A 22568-nucleotide genomic window follows, 5' to 3' on the forward strand; every position below is an offset into this window, starting at 1 on the left:
CACAGTTAGAAAACATTTAGGAGGCTTTTGAAGGCAGGGATAACACAGACTGAAGATAAAAGAATTCAACTTGAGGATTGATCTACAATGATGAAATCATTAAGTAAAGGTGAGAAATCGAATTTAATACCAGTTGCCCAGATGTGGACAACATTCAACTTGTATGGATAAAAAACAAGCAACATTTGTGCCTCACAAGTGACAGGCATTGATCGTATCCTATGAGAGAGAATTCCTATTTGATGTACATCTGCATTACCATCAGTGAACTTGTCACATCCATATCATTGACCAGAACCTGAACTGGAACAGCCACATAAATGGTATTAAAAGAGCAGCATCAGACACTGGAAATTTTATGATGAGTAGTTTACCTTTGGACTCCCCAAAGTCTGACCGCCATCTACAGGACACAAGTCAGGAGTATAACAGGATACTGTATTCTCGCTTGATTGTGTATGACTCGAACAAAATTTGAAAAGCTCAACAACAGGAACAGAGCCATCTGTTTGATTGGCATCCCATCCACAGCCTTACCTATTTACTCTCCCCACCACCAGTGCATAGTGCCAGCAGTGTGTACCATCTGCAGGATGCACAGCAGTAACTTGCCTGCTTCAACTTTACCTTCCAAACCCACTGATTCGACCACTTCATAAAACGAGGATGGAAAATGTGGTGTCACACAACCATTTTTGAGTTCCCCTTCAAATCTCACTCACATTGACTTGGTACAATGACTGGGTTTTACAGCCATTCACATAGTAGCTTGACAGGTGAGGAGGGCTGTAAAATACCACGGGGGTCATGCCCATTATCCACCACACTGAAATCTTACCATGGAAAATGGAACCATTGATTGGCCCAAACATCTGTAGTCCAATTGAGGCCCTTGTGTCATCAATTAATGATAACCTAAGGTCTACATCCTGCCACTACTAGGACTGTACCAACCGAGGGTGATACCCACAACACGGATCCAACCTGGAAAGTTTTCACGTGTATGTGTTGGCAATGGGAAAAGGTATTACCTCCTTTAATGGCACCCTGAACCCATCAGAGCCCTTTCACCGTCACATCTTCTCTTCCAGTCTTTCACCAGCTGTCCAATCTACTGCCTAATTTTTCTGCTGCAGTCCCCCACCCATTGCTCACCAGAATCTGTTATTCTGGCACCGTTGAGACCCCAGTTTTACCTCCAGTGCCTGTCCTTTCTGATGGCCTTGTTGTAGGGCCAGCAATTACCACTGTTCCTGATGGTGTTGCGAGTACATAGAGTTGTTGGTCTCTATCTAGTGTCCTGAGATGAGATGCCTTGTGGCTGAAGGGCACAAAATGGTTGTAGGTCAAGCAGCCCAATTGGAGGCAAGCTCAGGCCATGAAGTGACCTATGGGGATGGAACCGATTCTTCCAACATCAAATCCATCTCTGTATTTGCTGGCTTCATATCCTGGAACATCTCCCGAACACCACTGATCATCTGTCTAAACCACATCCAATGTCCCCTTTCAATATTGACTTCTTTAGGCCTTGGTGCCTCACCTGATGAGGACATTGTGCAGATGGGAACTGGACAAGGGAATGTGACCACAATGAAGAAGGCAGCTCAACACCAACTTCTTATGGGTAATAAATGAATACATTGAAAAGAAACTGAGGATGTATTATGTGGGGAGAAATTGTGGAGGGATTTGAACTATAGTTAAGGACTTTGAATTTCAAATAAAAGGCTTGGGGTGCTGTGATGTTTTGGGGCAGTAATGAAATGGTAGGTATACAGAACTTTGTAAGATACAGAGAGCTGGCAGGAGAGTGGGAGCTCACACTTTTGACCACCAATCTGCAGCGATCACGAAAGAAGACCAGATTTAAAAGTGAACACTTTGTTTAAGTGTTGCAATAGTCAAAACAGTGTACCTGGTGAAGTCACTCAGAAATTTCGACATTAGAAAGGGAGTTGTCAAATTCATTTTTTTAAAAATTGTGTTATAACTCCTTCCTGAAATCTCCCAGGCAGATGTGTGAGATGACCTGATGGACTGTTAGCAGTTAATGCTGTGTAGTATGTTCAGTCATACAGATGTCAATGTTCACAGAGTGAACATATGTTCACTATTGTATTCTGAGTCAGTCATTTTGGAAAATAGCGCTGCAATTAGCCATACAGCACTCTTGGGGTTTTGGGCAGGGTTAGGCCGATTCAGGTGGTGGGAGTTGTGATATGGAGGCACTGTCAGATGGGTTCCCTCTGCTGAAAATTGAAGAGCAGGATCTATCTGGGCTGGTTCCATGGTCAGATTGTGGTCACATTCCTTTGTCCAGTTCCCATCTGCGCGATGTCCTCATCAGGCAAAGCACCAAGGCCTAAAGAAGTCAACATTGAAAGGGGACAAACAAACATGTTGATGTTAATTGGGTGGAGATATTTATTGTCACGCAGTTATCCAGATTACAGACAGTGCAACAATATGATGCTGTAGTTGGTATTTTCAGTTGATGCAAATCCTACATTATGTGACGATTGTGGCTTGACTGATTCTAGAGCTTAGGCTATAGTAGTTTTTTTTTAAAATGCCTATTTTTAGTTGAGGATAATTGTGTTCATGAACTAAAAATATAATCAGGCACTGTCAACGATGACTCAAGGATGAGTCCGACACTGTCATCAACATTCATGTTGCTTTGCCAGTCAGAGAAACACATGATGATCAGACGCACAATTGCTTCTGTCAACCTTTCCGTGCACCGTCAGCCGCCGGCCGGGAACCAATAACTGGGTCTACAGTAAAAGGAGGAAGTGACAGCGATACTGAGGGGAGCGATATAGAAGAGCCGCTTCCAATTTAACTCCAGCACGCTGTTGCAATCTGGAAAAGGAAGGGGATTCCAGCCACTTGGCAGCAATACAAAGTGACTTTGGAGCGAAGTTTGTGTATTTTCTATTTAATTTATAGACGCTGACTGGTCAGTCAGGCTGTGAACTGTGCTCAGACATAGCCAGAGGATGAGACTCGCGTGAAAAAGAGAAGTTGTTTCTTGGGTCTGCTCGCCCCCATTCTGATTTCCTCAGTTTCCACACTGAGCTGGTCTTGTTGGCTCATTCTGCTCCTTGGCATTCCCGCATTTTCAGCCTTGAATTCACAGCCGCTGACTTCACAGGAGGAGGAGGGGAAAAGTTCTGGGAAGATGGGGACCGCCTTTCTGTTACCAGCCTGAAAGAAGCTCGAGGAATTCGGGAGAAGTCGGACGAGGGAGGAAGGGAGTGTGTTTGGTTGTGGGCTGACTCACTCCGCGGCTCTATGAGAGCGGCAGGCACTTAGCAGAGCATCCCCGGGAGCGGCGACATGTACCTCTACGGCCGGGAGGAACCTGAAGAGGTAAGGAGGGAACGGGGAAGCACGAACAGTGAAAAAAACACACAAAAATCCAGGACAACAAGGATCCTTTCCAAACGGAGAGACTGTACTGGACTTGGAGCATCTCATTGTCCTCCAGCATGCAGTTTTACTCAGGCAGTCTGCCAGTGTAATCGTTGACTTGTTTTTGTTTTAATGAACACATAATTCTTACATTCACAATGTTTGTTGTTTTAATCACAACATTCAGAGTTGGTATAAAGAGAGTGCATTCTGGATGCACAGCTAGTAAATCAAAGATGGATTTTGCAGCAGGCTTGGATATAAGTAAAACACTTTGATTTGTGTTCAGGGCAATCAGATACTGGAAATAGACGTTTCATATTTTTGTGCACACAAGATGAGGGATCCATGCTCTCAAAAGGAATGTGCTCCTTATTATTTCAGCTGGAATTTGTATCTTAGTTGTTTCTTAGCAATACCAGCATTAACTGCCCTTGAGAAGGAGGGTGATGAGCTGCCTACTTAAACTGCTGTAGCCCATTTGGTGTGGGTACAACCACTATGCTATTTGGAAGGAGCTCAAGGTTTCCACACAGCTCCACTGAAGGAACAACACAGTTCCAAGTCAGCTACCTCACCTTAGCTGCTGAATGGTTTCTGTAGCAGTCACAAACATGTGTACACCGCAGTCTCAGACCAGCAGCTGCACCAACTTTAAATGCAGTTGTTTTCCAACCTCCGTTGCATCTGAGAATTGAGCAGGCAAGTTTGAAGCCAGGAAATCGAAACTTTTCCAACTTGTTCCATGAGTGAACATTTTTACCTCTCCAGACACCCCATCAGTTTGGGCTGGATTCAGACCCAGGGCAGTGTTCTTATTTTAGATCAGGATCCCTTCTGGGTCCTGTCCTTGCAGGGCAGACACGCACCCAATGTGATTATTATTGGATTAGCTAGGTAATTGCTTAAGAGCATTCACTGTTCAACTTACAACAGTATGTGGACTCCCAATGTTGGGTCCTGCACTGGTTCAAACAGTAAGAAAGCAGCAGCTTGTGAATCCAGGCCGAGGGAGAAATAGGGTGCCTCAAAATGAAGGTACCTCCTTTGCACTTTCAAAATGTTTCAGAGTGCAAATGGCTGCAGCTACCACATCAGCTTTTGTGAAGAGGGAGTCCCACAAAGGTAAGTAATTTTGAGGAGTTACATGTTGCATAGATAATGAGTCTTCTGAAGGTGGGGATGAGCTCCCTTTCCCAGGTCAGGCCTTTGCCATCACAGAGGGTCCTGCATGCTGATGTGGAAATTCCAATCAGTACAAGAGTGGGGCCTATTCTCTCACTGACTTTGTCACCTTAAAAATGGCCCAGTGATGGCACCTATGCCAGCAAATTGACATTCTCGCCCACAGCTGGAACGGCACACCATTGTGCCTGCATCAGTGGATTTCCAAAATTATGCTCCCAGTTTCCAGAATTGAAAGAACTGTAGACTAATTGTTCCACTCTGATTGTTATGGTAGCAATCATGAACTTCATTTTGAAAGAAGCCTAATTTCAACTGTTCATATCATAGTTAATTAAAATTAGTGTTGTAATGGGAAGCATGACTTTGTTCTCCAAAGGTTTCCTTCCCAGTTTGCTTCTCTTTGTTAACTGTCTCATTTTGTACAGAGATCCGATTGCACTTGACATTTAACTCGATGACCATCTTTCATGTGAACCCAGACTACAAGTGGGGTGAGGCATTCTCAGGGGAACCATGGCAGCTAGGCATGACTACGTCCACATTCCAATGCCTAAGCAGAGATATTTTGCAGGAGGACATCATTAAGTAGCAGTCAGTAGTGAGTAACATAACTGCTCATTCCTAGCCTCGGGCACCAAAGACAATTGTAGCCTGACAGTTGAAATTGGTTATTTTGACATAGGCCAGGCATTGAACTGGCAGTCTTTTCAGTTTGTAAAATCCAAGTGTATTAGCCAACTTGATTTAGTGAGAGTGACATTCCAAACCTTCTTGTGCCCTTTTTCCTTTTTGAATCAATGTTATTGCTTCGCAATCACAAATGAAAAACAATAAATTCCTATCCTGTTCACAATCACAGGTGGTGCAGGTATTTGAGAACTTTAGCCAAAGTAATTGCTACAATATCTAATGTATGCTTTCTGTCTTTGTTAGTGTACTCTGGTGTGTGAAAGTAGGATTTGTCTGCGTCACTGTAGTTCGCTTTGTACATCAACAAAATAGTTACATTTTAACTGGAGAATACTGAACTCATGAGGGTTTTAGTTATACAGGGAAACGTATGGGATCATGCAAAGAAGATCAAAGAAATATTAAACAATAAATAAAGAACTGCAGATGCTAAAAACCAGAAACAAAAACAGAAATTTTTGGAAAAATCTCAGATCCGGCAGCATCAGCGGACAGAATGCACAATTTTGGTTTCAGGTACAGTGACTCTCCTTCAGAACGTTCTGATGAAACATTGATTCTGCTTTTTCTCCACAAGTGTTGCCAGACCTGCTGAGTTTTTCCAACTATTTCTGTTTTTGTTTTTGAAGAAAAGTATAGCTGCTGAAAGGATGAGAAGTTTATTTTTTGAAGATATGCTTTTGAGGTGGCAACTTATTTTCCACTTTTTTTCAGTAATCTGCTTTAAAAAGAAATTGGTGCATTTGGCATAGAAATCCATCCCTTTTCTATGCCCAGTTAATGCATCCAACATTCAAAGCTTGTGTTGGTTTATGAATCTTATTATAATGAAGTAGAACACAGTTACTAATGAAATCTGATAGGAAGAGATTGATTATAGTGATTATGTAGGTGTGTTGTAACTCTTCATCGTTTGAAATCTGAGCTTTTATCCGACATTTTTTTTGCCCGAACCTGCTTCAAAACAGTTTTCAATATTATAATTCAAATATAACATGAATTTGTAGCACCTTTTAATTCACTTTCTGACTCTGCATTGTGGAGTATTGGCTGGGGATTTATCACACTGTAGTAAAATAGAAGACACTTATGGGTAAATGACAGGGGAGTAACAGTGTTCTGTTGAGCAATACACTGTGTAACTCTTGAAAATTTCATTTAAAAAATATGACCAAAGGAAACTGTGTTCAACATTTGGACCTAGAGTTAGAAATTCTGAAGCTGCTTACAACTGGAAATGTATGAGTCATAAACTTTCTTCTTTCAACAATTGCTCATAGTGGACCACAGCAGTGAATTTGCATAGCATTGCACCCCGAAACAGGGAGCTCGTCTCTTGCCTAATTTAATAAAATTGCTGTTTTTAACAAAATCTTAACATAATTTTCAACAATGTCCAGATTGGTGTAACAATGATGCATCCTTAACAAATTCCTTTACAAAATTAACACTTTCAAGTGTTTAACAATTCATGATCAAATGTGATTGTTCTTCATCTTGTTGTAGTACAAATCAACTACTCTTGTGTATAAGAGGTAGTGAGGAAACAGTAGGATAGCCATGTGTCTTCCGGCTTTCTACTGATAAGTGAAGCACTACTCTCTCTCATCCTGTGTAGACTCTTGTTATTGAACCTAAAGAATGAATGATTTGAAACAGAAGTGGATTAATCTGCCTTTTTAAGATCTGGACAACAAAGACTCCACTCTTCCATAAAAATGCAAAAGTGTCTGAAAATTCAATCATCATTCACTCTAATTTGGTACACAGACTGTATTTGGATAGGCTACCCCATCTCATCTTGCTGATCTTTTTTGATTTACAAACCATGAATGATGTCAGCATGTATTTCTTGCTTCCCACCCCATTACCTAACACAACTCCCCCTTCGTGGCCTTCTCCTTTCAGATACTGAAGAAGTGCACCCTTACCAAGCAATGATTGAAAAGTAGGAACATAGTGACATGGCCCTCACACTTCTAGCCACTAGCTCAGACATTGATGGTTTGCATACTATAGAACATAGATCATAGAACATAGAACATTACAGCACAGTACAGGCCCTTCGGCCCTCGATGTTGTGCCGACCTGTCGTACCGATCTCAAGCCCATTTAACCTACACTATTCCATTTACGTCCATATGCTTGTCCAATGACGACTTAAATGTACCTAAAGTTGGCGAACCTACTACTGTTGCAGGCAAAACGTTCCATTCCCTCACTACTCTCTGAGTAAAGAAACTACCTCTGACATCTTTCCTATATCTTTCACCCCTCAATTTAAAGCTATGCCCCCTCATGCTCACCGTCACCATCCTAGGAAAAAGGCTCTCCCTATCCACCCTATCTAACCCTCTGATTATTTTATATGTTTCAATTGAGTCACCTCTCAACCTTCTTCTCTCTAATGAAGACAGCCTCAAGTCCCTCAGCCTTTCCTCGTAAGACCTTCCCTCCATACCAGGCAACACCCTAGTAAATCTCCTCTGCACCCTTTCCAAAGCTTCCACATCCTTCTTATTATGCGGTGACCAGAACTGTACACAATACTCCAAGTGCGGCCGCACCAGAGTTTTGTACAGCTTCACCATAACTTCTTGGTTCTGGAACTCGATCCCTCTATTAATAAAAGCTAAAACACTGTATGCCTTCTTAACAGCCCTGTCAAACTAGGTGGCAACTTTCAAGGATCTGCGTACATGGACACCGAGATCTCTCTGCTCATCTACACTGCTAAGAATCTTACCATTAGCCCTGTACTTTGCCTTCCAGTTACTCCTACCAAAGTGCATCACCTCACACCTGTCTGCATTAAACTCCATTTGCCACCTCTCAGCCCAGCTCTGCAGCTTATCTATGTCTCTCTGCAACCTACAGCATCCTTCGTCACTATCCACAACTCCACTGACCTTAGTGTCGTCTGAAAATTTACTAACCCATCCTTCTACGCCCTCATCCAGGTCATTTATAAAAGTGACAAACAGCAGTGGACCCAACACCGACCCTTGCGGTACACCACTAGTAACTGGTCTCCAGGATGAACATTTCCCATCAACTACCACCCTCTGTCTTCTTTCAGCAAGCCAATTTCCGATCCAAACTGCAAAACTCCCACAATTCCATTCCTCCGCATTTTGTACAATAGCCTATTGTGGGGAACCTTATCGAACACCTTGCTGAAATCCATACACACCACATCAACCGGTTTACTCTCATCTACCTGTTTGGTCACCTTCTCAAAGAAAGAAGATAGCTGAGAGGCAGAATCGGCATGTAGGAATAGAGTGGATAAGCTCAAGGGTAATGCTGACAGCAGCTTGCCAGACAATAAACATGAGCTGGATGACAGGAAGGTTGGGTGAGGAGTTAGGATGCTGTACAGGAGAAAGTTGTAGGGGATGCAATGAAGCCTTTGTTGCAGGCCTGCAAGAAACATTGCTATAACTTTTTTTTCTTTACACAGAGAGTTGAGAGCATGGAATGCGTTGCCAGCAGCAGTTGTGGAAGCAAGGTCATTGGGGTCATTTAAGAGACTGCTGGACATGCATATGGTCACAGAAATTTGAGGGTGCATACATGAGGATCAATGGTCAGCACAACATTGTGGGCTGAAGGGCCTGTTCTGTGCTGTACTGTTCTATGTTCTATGTTCTATGTTCTAACTGTCAAGGAGCCTGGAGAAGTCTAGTATCAGTGTTGCAAAAGGCTTTGTACAGAACTTGGAGCCCATCCTTTTCAGCATGGAAATGGTAGACATCATGCAGAATAGTTATGATGCTGGGTCTGGTGACCGATAGCTCTGATTTCATTGCAAAAGAAGCCGCCCAATGTTTGGCTGCGACAGTGATAGCTCAGACTGAGGACCTCAACTTCCTGCCCTGTTGGTTCAGATTGTTGCCAATTCCTGATAGAATCCCTACAGTGTGGAAACAGACCCTTTGGCCCAACAAACCCACACTAACTCTCCGAGTATCCCACCCAGACCCTTTTTTTAAATTCATTCACGGGATGAGGGACAACGCTGGCTAAGGCAGCATTTATTGCCCAACCCTAATTACCCAAATGGCAGTTAAGAATCAACCACATTGCAGTGGGTCTGGAGTCACATGTAGGCCAGACCAGGTAAGGATGGCAGTTTCCTTCCCGAAAAGGCATTAAGAGACCAGATGGGGTTTTCTAACAATCGACAATGGATTCACAGTCATCATTAAATTCTTAATTCTAGATATTTATTGCATTCAAATTCCACCATCTGTTGTCGTGTGAGTCAAACCCATGTCCCCAGAATTTTTCTGAAAAAGGATCTAGGCCCGAACCATCAGCTTTCCTGCTCCTGAGATGCTGCTTGGCCTGCTGTGTTCATCCAGCTGTACACCTTGTTATCCCCAGGATGTTATCCAGGATTAACAGTCTAGCGATAATACTACTAGGCCACCACCTCCCCATCCCCCTGTAGCTCACCTAATCTACACACCCCTGAACACTACGGGCAATTTAGCATGGCCAATCCACCTAACCTGCACATCTTTGGACTGTGGGAGGAAACTGGAGCACCCGGAGGAAACCCACGCAGACGCGGCGGAGAATGTGCAAACTCCACACAGACAGTTGCCTGCGGGTGAAATTGAACCTGGGTCCCTGACGCTGTGAGGAGGCAGTCCTAACCACTGAGTCACTGTGCCACCCTTGCCAATATTCAAAGACACTTGCAGGTTCCCTGAATAGTATAGAAATCTGTTCTCCAGTAGATTACTGGGATTGCTGAAGCACCACCATGGCAATATGGCTCTGTCACCTAATGGAGCACTAACATGCTGTTCTCTATTTGGTTGGCAGTATCTGTCCTCCCTCATGCTACTGCCACTCTATCAATGCTGTTGCCCTTGCCTGTCAGCGAGCCAGCAAGACTGCTGTTGAGATGGTAAAGTATGAAGCTTTAGGACAGGAAGTACGTGAGATCATCCTGCAAGGTCATCTGCAGTCTTCATAGAAAGTCATCAGCTTTCCGACAGCCACTAGGATAGCACTGTGTACAAGTACATGGAAGACAGGCACTAAGGGAATTCACAATGAGGGTGACTTATCTAAGAGACACAGCCCAGAATCTGACCATTTGGCCCAGTCACTCCAACCTGGGGAAAATGATCAGCTGAAATCTCCACCTGTTTCTTTCTCTTCTAAGTCTACAACAATAATTGTCTATTCCCTTCTCCTTTGTCTAGATTTCTCTGAAATGCATGCGTACTGGTTCACTTCAACACTTCCCTGTGGTCGCAAATTCGACATTCTCACCATTCTTTACATAAAGAGGTTTCTTCAGAGCTGCCAAGATATCCAGTCGGGAATTATCTTATCTTGATGGTCTCTACGTATGGCCTTCCACACAAGAGGAAGGATTCTTTTGGTATCTATGCTATCAAAATGTTTTTCATAATTTAAGAGCCTTATTAGCTCACCACTCACAGCCCCTTTTCAAGAGAAGGCACTTAGCTTCTACATTCTTTCTCAATACATTTGTGCATTTCTGCTGTCATTCTTGCGTACCCTTTTTTGCACCCTCTCGAGTCCCTCTGTATTCAGTTCATAATATGGCCATCTGATCTGCATACAGTTCTCTTGGGTATGGTTAATTGCATCCAGCAAAGGGTTGATACAGGTTTAAAATATATTCCACACTCTTTAATTGCAGTACTCTTAATTTGGCTGAACATTTGGTTTGGAATAATTATTTAATAGTGGCTTGTCTGGTGTATACCTGTAGGCAAAGGCTGTGCCCTCATCTAAAATCCATTTGTGGGAAGTGGGTGTCGCTGACTGGCAAGCATTTATTGCCGGTTTGTAGTTGCTCCTGAGAAGGTGATGGCGAGCTGCCTGCTTGAACTGCTGCAGCCTATGTGCTGTAAGGTGACCCACAATACTCTGAGGGATGGAATTCCAGCATTTTGACCCAGCGATATTGCATTTTGGTACAACAAAAAAGGATAGGGCTTATACAATTAATGGTAGGGCCTTGGGTAGACCATAAGATGTAGGAGTGGAAGTAAGGCCATTCAGCCCATCAAGTCCACTCCGCCATTTAATCATGGCTGATGGGCATTTCAACTCCACTTCCCTGCACTCTCCCCATAGCCCTTCATTCCTTGCGAGATCAAGAGTTTATCAATCTCTGCCTTGAAGACATATAATGTCCTGGCCTCCACTGCGCTCTGTGGCAATGAATTCCACAAGCCCACCACTATCTGGCTGAAGAAATGTCTCCTCATTTCCGTTCTAAATTGACCCCCTGTAATTCCAAGGCTGTGCCCACGGGTTCTAGCCTCCCCGCCTAAAGGAAACAACTTCCCAGCGTCCACCCTTTCTAAGCCATGCATTATCTTGTAAGTTTCTATTGGATCTTCCCTCAACCTTCTCAACTCTAATGAGTACAATCCCAGGATCCTCAGCCATTATTATCCGTGTGAATCTCTGTTGGACACGCTCCAGTGCTGGTATGACCTTCCTGAGGTGTGGGGCCCAAAATTGGACACAGTATTCTAAATGGGGCCTAACTAGAGCCTTATAAAGCCTCAGAAGCACATCGCTGCTTTTATATTCCAACCCTCTTGAGATAAACGACAACATTACATTCGCTTTCTTAATCATGGACTCAACCTGCAAGTTAACCTTTAGAGAATCCTGGACTAGCACTCCCAGATCCCTTTGTACTTCTGCTTTATGAATTTTCTCACTGTTTAGAAAATAGTCCATGCCTGAATTCTTTTTTCCAAAGTGCATGACCTCACATTTGCTCACATTGAATTTCATCAGCCATTCCCTGGACCACTCTCCTAAACTGTCTAAATCTTTCTGCAGCCTCCCCGCCTCCTCAGTACTACCTGCCTGTCCACCTATCTTTGTATCATCAGCAAACTTCACCAGAATGTCCCCTGTCCCTTCATCCAGATCATTAATATATAAAGTGAACAGCTGCGGCCCCAACACTGAACTCTGCGGGACACCACTCGTCACTCGTTGCCATTCCGAAAAAGAGCCTTTTATCCCAACTCTCTGCCTTCAGTCAGACAGCCAATCCTCAATCCATGCCAGTAGCTCACCTCAGACCCCATGGGCCCGCACCTTGCTCAGCAGCCTCCCGTGAGGCACCTTATCAAAGGCCTTTTGGAAGTCTAGATAGATAACATCCTTTGGGTTTCCCTGGTCTAATCTACTTGTTACCTGTTCAGAGAATTCTAACAGGTTTGTCAGGCACGACCTCCCCTTACAAAATCCATGCTGACTTGTTATAATCTGACCCTGCACTTCCAAGAGTTTAAAAATCTCATCCTAAACAATGGATTCTAGAATTTTTCCAACAACCGAGGTTAGGCTAATCAGCCTGTAATTTTCCATCTTTTGTCTTGATCGTTTCTTGAATAAGGGGGTTACAACAGTGATTTTCTAATCATCTGGGACTTTCCCTGACTCCAGTGACTTTTGAAAGATCACAACCAATGCCTCTGCTATTTCCTCAGCCACCTCCCTCGAACTCTAGGATGTAGCCCATTGGGGCCAGGAGATTTATCAATTTTTAGACCTTTTAGCTTTTCTAGCACTCTCTTTTGTAATGCCTACCATACACAACTCTGCCCCCAACTCTCCTTAATTGTTGGGACATTACTCACGTCTTCCACTGTGAAGACTGACGCAAAGTACTTATTAAGTTCTTCAGCTATTTCCTTATCTCCCATCACTAGCCTTCCAGCATCAATTTGGAGCGGCCCAAAGCCTACTTCTGCCTCTCGTTTGTTTCGTATGTGTTGAAAGAAACTTTTACTATCATTTCTAATATTACTAGCTAGCCTACCTTCATATTTGATCCTCTCCTTCCTCATTTCTCTCTTTGTTATCCTCTGTTTTTGTAGCCTTCCCAATCTTCTGATTTCCCAGTGCTTTTGGCCACTTTGTAGGCTGTCTCTTTTTCTTTGATACATTTCCTGACTTCCTTTGTCAGCCATGGCTGTCTAATCCCACCCCGGATAATCTTTCTTTTCTTTGGGATGAACCTCTGTACTGTGTCCTCAATTATACCCAGGAACTCCTGCCATTGTTGCTCTACTGTCTTCCAAACTTGGCTCTGCTTCCAGTCGATTTTTGTCAGTAGTGAAGAGGTTGCAGGTACATAATTCTTTAAAATTTGCATCACACATAAACAGAATAGTGAAAAAGGCATTTAGCATGCTTGCTTTCATTGCTCAGTCATTTGAGTGTAGGAGTTGGGACGATATGTTGAGGGTGTACAGGACATTACTTAGGCCTCTTCTGGAGTGCTGCGTCCTGTCCTAGTTGCCCAGTTTTCGGAGGGATATTTATCAAGCTGGAGAGGGTTCAGAAGAAATTTACCAGGATGTCGTCAGGTATGGAAGGTTTGAGTTATAGAGAAAGGCTGGACAGGCTGGGACTAATTCAACTGGAGTGTAGGAGGTTGACAGATGACCCGATAGAAGTTTATAAAATAATGAGGGCTAGAGATAGAGTGGTTGTCTTTCCCTTAAGATGGGGAATGTCAAGACTAGGGGCATATTTTTAAGGTGAGAGGGGAGAGGTTTAAAAAGACGAGGCAATTTTTTCCCTGTTGGAGGTTCGCTTATGGTATGAACTTCCTGAGGAAGTGGTGGATGCAGCTACAGTAACAATGTTTAAAATACACTTGGATGAATACGTGAATTGGAAAGCTTTGGAGGATACGGGCCAGGAGCAGGCAGATAGGACTAGTTTAGTTTGGGATTACGTTCAGCATGGACTGGTTGGATCAAAGGGTCTGTTTCCATGCTGTATGACTCTGTCAGTGAAGAAACAATGATCTATTTCCCTTCTGGATGGTGGGTGGCTTGAAAGGGAATCTACAGGTGGTGGGGTTTCCATGTATCTGCTGCCCTTGTCCTTCTAGATAGAAGTACTCACAGATTTGGAAGGTGCCGCCTGAGGATCTTTAAATTTCTGCAGGATACGCCTTGGCATGCTCATTTGCCACTGAGTAATGGGGATCCCTAGTGGTGGGCTCCTTCTCCCCCTCAGCACCTCAGGTGGAGGGTGTTGCACGCAGTAGTCGTGTAAAACCGCTTACTGCAGTTGTTCACAGAATCCCAGCCCAACTGTTTATTTTGCAGTGGTGAGGAGTCTGTGGAGAATGTATATATTGGTTGTGGGCAATTGTATCCCCTTTTTTAGCTACTCGCAAAATCATTTGTTGAATTTTTCATTGCACTTCAGTTCCACCCTCCCAATCTTTGGGCACCTGATCTGGAGCGGTGTGGCCAGATCAGTGAACCTCCTTACGGGTCTGCTGCTGGACCTGGCCAATTAATCAGTCCAGACAGTGAGCTAGAGGGGGTTATATCTGTTGACTCTGTGCCCATCTTCTGTGGTGTCCTTAGAGAGGAAGTGTGCTGTGTACACAAGTGCTCTCAATGCCTTTAGAGAGAAATGGGCACATTGGGGGGGACAGTTCTTTACTTCTCCCTCCCACTCCATTTTGATTTCGTCCCTTCTCCCTCTCTCTACACTGCCCTTCACTTTTGAGGGTTCACATTGCCCATTGCCGGCTTTCCTTGGACATATCTAATTGGCTATATGGGTGTTTACTGATGGTGGTCACTAGTTGAAAATAAAGCAAAGACACAGTGTCTAGATGGTGGGAAAGTTGCTCAGTTTTGCGTAACAATACGTGTGGGCATATAAAAAGAAAAAATGAAAGCTGGTGAATCTAAGAAAGAAACATGAGTAAAACATGGGAATGATGCACTGATGTATATCAAAATGAAGTTCAGGCACGACCATTATGATCATTTCCATGTATTACAAGGCTGTGAAGTGCATGCTTAACATGTGTAAAATGAAGAGAGGGTATTACCTGAAACATTGCCTGACTAGCATTGCTGGTTACATGCCATTGGATGTCCTTTTCTGCCTACCCTGCAGACTTTAGCTGTGTGTCTCTGGGCCCCTGTTAACTCCCTACGCAAAATGACACCCAACAATGCCTGCATCAAAGCCATTTGAGAACTATAACTATATCTCTAGTGCCAAAAGAAAAAGCAGTACACAGCTGAAATTTGTGGGCTTTGTGTTTGTGTAAGTGTAGAATTTAGTTCCTGCAGCCAAGTTTTAATTTATCAAGTGAATTAAGCAGTTTACATTTTTTTATTCATGGAATGTATGCATTGCCCACACTGAGTTGCCTTTGAGAAGATGTCGTGTTGCCTTATTGAACAATTGCAGCCCATGTGATGTAGGTAGACCCACAATGCTGTTAGGGAGGGAATTCCAGAATTTTGACCCAGTGAAAGTGAAGGAACAACGATATGTTTTCAAGTTAGGATGGTGTGTGACAGGAAATTGCACGTGGAAGTATTCCCATGTATTTTCTGCCTTTGTCCCTCCAAACAGAGGTGGTCATGACTTTGGAATTGGCTGTCTCAGAAGGGAACATTTGCAGTGCACCTTGTAGATAACTTATGCTGCTATTGTGGGTGGCAGGACTCAGCATGGTGCTTGTCAAGCGGACTACTTTATCCTGAATAGTGTCAAGCTCATTGAGTGTTGGTAGAGCTGTACTTATCCAGGCAAGTGGGGAATGTTCCTGATGGTGGATGGGCTTTGGAGAGCCAGTAGGTGAATTACTTGATGCAAGATTTTGAACCTCTGACTTGCTCTTGTAGCCATAATATTCATATGGCTAGTCCAGTTCAATTTCTGGTCCATGATAACGCCCTGGCTCTTAATAGTGGTGAACTGAGTGCTGGTAGTGCTATTAAACATTAAAGGAGCAATGGTTAGATTTTCTCTTGCTGGAAACAGCCATTACTTGGTATTTGTGTGGCATAAATGTTATTTTCCACTTGTCAGCCTACACCTGTGTATTATATAATTCTTATCATTTTGATAGGGAGTGCTTCAGCATCTGAGGAGCTGTTAATGCCGCTGAACATTGTGTAATCATCAGCAAACATGTCCACTTCTGACCTTGTGATGGAGGACAGGTAATTGCTGAAGTGGCTGAATTTGTTTGGTCTAGGTTTGGGCTAGGACACTATCCTAATTGATTATAAAACAATAAGAAATAGGAGCAGGACTGGGCCATCCAGTGACTGATCTGATAATCCTCACCTCCACTGAATTGCCTTTACTCCATAGCTCCTTATTTCCTTAGTGATTAAAAATCTGTCTGTCTCAGCCTTGAATATACTCATCACTCAGCCTCTACAACCTTCTTCAGTAAATGCTTCCACAGAGTCACCATGGCAGATAGTATCTGAGAGAAAAATCCTCCCTTCTGCCTTACCTGGGTAACCCCTTACCCGGAGATTATGCTGTCTGATCCTAGACTCTCCCCTAAGGGGAAATAACATTGTAGCATGTACAGTGTCAAGGCTCCTACAAATCTTTTTAGTTCAATGAAGCCATCACTCATTCTTCTAAATGTAAATGACTGAAGGCTCAGTCTACTCAACCTTTCCTTACATGAATATCTCTTCATATCCTATATCCAGTGAACCTTCTCTAGACTGCATCCACTGCCAGTATACCGTTCGTTAGGTAAGGAAACCAAAATCGTACACAGTTTTGGAGGTGTGGGCTGACTATAGTGACATGTATAGCAAGACTTCCTTATTTTTATATTCTTTTCCATTTGGGCTCCCTACCACCTGCTGAACTTGTATGCTAGTTATTCTTTGTAATTTAAACACTAGGGACCCCATATCTTCTCTGCACCAGCTTTCTGCAATCTATCCCAATTTAAGTAATACTCAGCCCATTTATTTCTGTCAAAGTGCGTAACCACATACTTTCCCTCTTTATAGAGCATCTGCCAACTTTTTACCCACTCACTTGAGCTGTCTATCTCCCTCCATAGATTGGTTTATTTTATGTATTTCTGAATGCTTGGCCGTTACCTCGTTTATAAGAGATTCTAACAATTTCCCAATGGTAGATGTTAACTTGCATGTAGTTAGCTATTTTATTTGCTTGTCTCCCTCACTTCTTAAGTAAAGATGTTGCATTGGCAGTTTTCCAGTCTAATGGGACTTTTCCAGAAGTTTGTTACTGATAACAGCTACAATCTGTCTTAATTTCTTTTAAATATACTATATTGCAACCCATCACATCCAGGACACTTGTTAACCTTGAGCACTATTGGTCTCCATAGTACATTTTTTTCTCCTAGTGATAGTTATTGCATTTGTTTTCTCCACCAACTTTTGTCCGTCAATTTGTAGTATTTTTGGAATGCTATTGCTATTAATATTTACTGCTGTGAAGACTGCAGATAGTAATTCAGTTCCTGTGCCATTTCCTACTTGCCTCATTCATTAAGAGGCTGATGGCCAGTTTGGCCCTTACTTCTGTCTTGTGTAATTTAAGAAATGCTTACTTTTTAAAATATTTCTTGCTAATTTACTCTCTAGGACTTTTTTCAACTTTATTTTACCTTTTGGTAATTTTTAAAAAAATGTTCCTAATCTTCTGTTTTAACACTAATGTTTCCCACTACTTTTTTCTCTTTCAATTTGAGACGATACTTAAGTTTCTAGGTTACCCAAGGTTGTTTTCACACTTTTGGAATCCTTCTTTCTCAAGGCTATATCACCTTTTTGCATGAACTATTCCCTTTAACATTTGCCATTGTTTATCAACTATCTTTCCTGCTTAACTCCTCCTTTCCCAGCTCACAGTGACCTAAGGCTCTTATTCATTTATGTTTATCCTTATTTAATTTTAGCATAGTTGTTTCCAGCCCAAGTTCTCCTCCACGCCTCATCACCCAGACTTGGAAATATACCACAATTTCTTCAGCTCTCGTGAGCAGCCAGGTGCGCACAATAAATTTTGTCTCAGCCAGTGACGTGGAAATCTCATGAGTAAATAAAAAAGATGTTTCTCACACTCAGTCTGAATACTCAATTCTACCGAGTTATGGTCACTGTTTCCTTGGGAATCTTTAACTCTGTTTATTAAGTCTGACTCATTACAGATTACAGGATCTGAAACAGCCTAATCTCTGGTTGGATCTACAACATTTGTTCTTGAAAACAGTCCTGAATACACTATGTGAATTCTTCTTCCTGGCTACCTTTGCCATTTTCATTTTCCTGATTCACATAAAGATTAAAATTACCCATGATCAATGTGCTGCTCTCTTCTGGAGGAGATCAAGATAAATCATCTACTTGACATGTCTCTCTGAAGATTGTTGGAATTACTTACATTTTGCACTGATATATGGGCTTTTCCAAATTTGAGGATGGGGCTGTTTATGGAGTTGCTCCTCCAGTAGGTCGTTTAATTGTTCACCACCATTCGTGACTAGATGTGGCAGGACTACAGCGTTTTGATCTGATCCATTAATTGTAGATTTCTTAGCTTGATCTTTCACTTGCTCTTTATGCAGTTTGGCACAGAAGGTATCTTGGTTTGTAGTGTCACCAAGTTGATACCTTATTTTTAAGTATACCCGGTGCTGCTCCAGGCATGCCGTCTACCACTTTTCATCAATGTCAGGAGAACCTGACCGTTTCATTCCTTTGAGACATTCTAACAGATGGATACAGCTGAGTAGCTAGCTTGCTATTTCAACAGGCAGTTGTGTTTTGGAGTTGCACATGGACCAGACCAGGAATGCATAGCAAATTTCCATCTCTAATGGACGTTAGTGAACTAATTAGGTTTTTACAACATTTGATACTAGTGTCATAATCAGAAATAAGATTTCAATTCCACACATTTGAATTTAAATTCCACCATCTCCCATGATAGGAATTGAATCTGGGTCTCTGAGGGTTTCTGGAGTGCGAGTCCCGTGACAATTCCAGAACATGAAGATGTGGATGAGTAGGGAATGAGCTTAGTGCAAAAGATAGAAACATGCACAGCTATTAATCATACATTCACATTAAAACTTTTTTAATGAACAAGTGTGCTGTCTGTCACGCTAGAAGTGCATGTGGAGTTAATATTGTCATAGTCATCTAAGTGATTCAATTTGTCCTTGCGGCCTGTGTGCTAGTGTCTTGTTTGCAAATGCTCTGTGCCTGAATGTTGCCTTAGGTGCATAAATAACAATTGCTGGTGTATTTACTTATAAGATATATGGTACAGTGCTTGAGAAGTGTCCCTATCATGTTAAATACATTGCATTCATTGCAGCAACTTGTGCTTCGCATTGTGGAGAAATCAGGTTTGCTGTGACAATGCTGTTAGTTGGCTGCTGTTGTGCTTAGAGTAGTGGAATGGTCAGTCCAAAACTAAAGGCATGTTGCCTTTAGGTTTGGGCTTTCCATCTTCAAAAAAATGTTAACCTTGGAGGTGGAATGATGGATGCTTGGTAGAGTGATACTGGTGCTGAGAATTTAAAAATGAGGACAGGTTGCATAAACTTGGCCTAAGCTCCCTTGAGGATAGACAATCTATTTAGCTAACATTGAACAATAGCAGTAGCAGTGCTATTGGGTTGATTCTATGTGCTGTCAACTAGCGGGAAAAATATGGAAGAGCAGATTGGTTATGAAATTACAGGGAGGCGAAAGAAGTGTAGAATTGTGAGTAAAGGTCTTTAATTTTTTATTCACGCATAGGATGCAGTCACTGTTGGTAAGGGTGACACCGTATGGCTTTTGAGAACTTGAATTTTGTTACTTTAAAATAAGTAATGTCAATAAAAGTGACCATGAGGGTATAGGATTAGTGTGCAACTTGCTCACTAACATTAATATTTAAAATCTCACCTGGCAAGTACCCCATGATTAAAGAAGAGATGTTACCTTGGGTCTTGGGAGGGGAGAGAAATATTGGTCAGAAGGATTCTGTGCCACATATCTCTGTTTTAATCAATGACCCATTTGTAAAGGGATACTGAATCACTTTGCCTTTAAGTATTTCAGATTTGGTTTGCTTTTATTGTAGTAATTCTTTTATACTGCTAAAAATTCCTTCGATTTGTGCTACCATTGGAAAGAGGGAAACATGTATGCATTTGTACAGGGCCTATCGCAACAGCAGATTGTAGTATACAAGATTCAGCTTGCTCTAGGTCTGGGATCACACAAAGTACAAACTGGGTAAGGACAGCAGATTTCTTTCTACAAAGGACTTGATGAACCAGGTGATAGTTTTTAGTTCCGCAGCCACCCATAGCCATTGGATCATTAGTTCATTCTTAATTACTATATTACTAACCAAGTAACATTACACTGGGTTAACAATTCTCAGGATGTGCTCCTTTCAGCTTCAGAATCTTTGCATTATATCCTGTAGCCTTGAAAGAGTGTATAAAACAATGGCACCAGCAATATGAGCCCCAAAATGACTGACTCACCAATTTCTGATCTCACTATTCAGCCAGCAGATTCCTGCTTCTTCATTGCCAGTCTAATGTGCTGTTACTAACTCAGTCCACATTTTCCAAAGTGGGCAAATGCTCCAGTATGGATCTGAAGGTATTGGTCCTCCTATTGGAGTGAGGATTGTTTTTGTTGTGAGTTTTTACCTTTTATTCAAACAAAGAACTGCGGCTGCTGGAGATCTGAAACAAACAGAAATTTCAGGAGAAACTTAGCAATCCTGGCAGCATTTGTGAAGAGAAAGCAGAGTGAACACTTTAAGTTTAGTGACCCTTCTTCAGAACAATATTTCATTTGTATCATTGGGTCAAGGGAAAAGGAAATGAGGTAAAATATTGGTTTTGGAAAGAGAGGAAAACATGTTTTATATTTTCCCTGTAAGGCCCTTCTGCAAACAATGGTAACAGGGACTAATGTGGTATACAACGCTGTGAAACCAAACAATAGCAAACCTAACCCTTGGTATGGAGGAGAACTCTTGTGGCATGGTGTTAGTGTCCCTAACTCTAGCCTAGAAGGTCTGGACTCAGGTCCAACCTGTCCTAGAGGTGTGCCATTATACATCCAAACGAGCTAATTAAAAATACTGTCAGAGGAGCACTGTGGCTTCAGTTTGCTTAATTTCTATGTGTTCTCCGGTTCCAGGATTTGAAAAAAATGGCTACAAAGCGTTAGAAAGCAAGGAGCTACCCTGTGAATATTTACATTATTATCTGAATGGATTTGTAAGCAGTAAAGGACATTTGCTGTGAATCTTCATGAGAGTAAAGATGACCTTGGAAGAGCTGACTGTTCAGAGAATTATGCAAAGTAGATGACACGTCCTTTAATTGTAGCCCTCAGTGACATGTAATATTAAAGACTGAATTGTGATATATACTCGGAAATATTGCAGGGCTTTTCTAGGGCAGTTCAAGTAAAAACATTGTTTCATCATGTTGATGGTCTACTCTATTGCATTTCATTTGGTACCGTAATTATCCCAGAATGCATGCTGTGTGGAACTCGAATCATGAGCAGATAGCCCTCTTTGGCTAATAGTCACCCCGAGAGTTTGCCATATTAACTTGCATCTCAAAAGTCAAGTAACAGTTAAAGAGAGAAGTAACTAATTGTCAGATACAGTAAGTATCAAAAAGTACCTCATGAACAATCACATTTCGCATAGCCTACCCTTACACTTAAAAGGTTAAGGGAGACAAATAGTCAAAATATGAATGGAGAGTCTTATGACAGAGTGGAAGTGTCCCTATCTCAGGGCCAGGAGGACCTGGGTTCAAACCCCACCTGTTCCAGAGGTGTGTAATAACATCTCTGAACAGGTTGATTATAGAAAGTATCTATAAAGCTGGTATTGTTCCAATTTAGAAGATAAAACCTCACATTTCTCCAGCAAAATAAATAAGCTGAACGAAGTCGAGAAGAATTGTGGTAAAGTACATGGGAACCAAACAATGACGGGATCCCATGTACAGTTCATACAAATGTCCTGTCAATTGTTTCTCCTGTTAATTCAGACAGGAAAATCTCTGTCTGCTCCAGAAAACATTTCTGAGCATTCCAAGGCCTCCCAGTTAGGGCTGACTGCCAGTAACAGCTCCATACTTTAGACCTGGATAATAAAGTGTGAAGCTGGATGAACACAGCAGGCCAAGCAGCATCTCAGGAGCACAAAAGCTGACGTTGCGGGCCTAGACCCTTCATCAGAGAGGGGGATGGGGTGAGGGTTCTGGAATAAATAGGGAGAGGGGGAGGCAGACCGAAGATGGAGAGAAAAGAAGATAGGTGGAGAGGAGAGTATAGGTGGGGAGGTAGGGAGGGGATAGGTCAGTCCAGGGAAGACAGACAGGTCAAGGAGGTGGGATGAGGTTAGTAGGTAGGAAATAGAGGTGC

At 42.4% G+C, this 22568-nt stretch overlaps 1 protein-coding gene across 5 annotated transcripts in view; it reads left to right on the forward strand.

Moving 5' to 3' along the window:
* Positions 1 to 22568, forward strand: part of LOC125464155 (voltage-dependent L-type calcium channel subunit beta-2-like) — a 330964-nt gene that overhangs the window by 213222 nt on the left and 95174 nt on the right. The window contains exon 1 of one of the 5 annotated variants that reach the window (XM_048556330.2): positions 2756 to 3378. The exons of the other annotated variants lie outside the window; for them this stretch is intronic. Within the exon in view, the coding sequence (XP_048412287.1) occupies positions 3346 to 3378 (33 nt within the window). The 5' untranslated portion in view covers positions 2756 to 3345. Of the gene's footprint in view, positions 1 to 2755; positions 3379 to 22568 lie in introns of those variants that run through there. 5 annotated transcript variants of the gene reach the window in all.

Source organism: Stegostoma tigrinum, chromosome 2 (genome assembly GCF_030684315.1).
Source record: "Stegostoma tigrinum isolate sSteTig4 chromosome 2, sSteTig4.hap1, whole genome shotgun sequence".
Classification (NCBI taxonomy): Eukaryota; Metazoa; Chordata; class Chondrichthyes; order Orectolobiformes; family Stegostomatidae; genus Stegostoma; species Stegostoma tigrinum.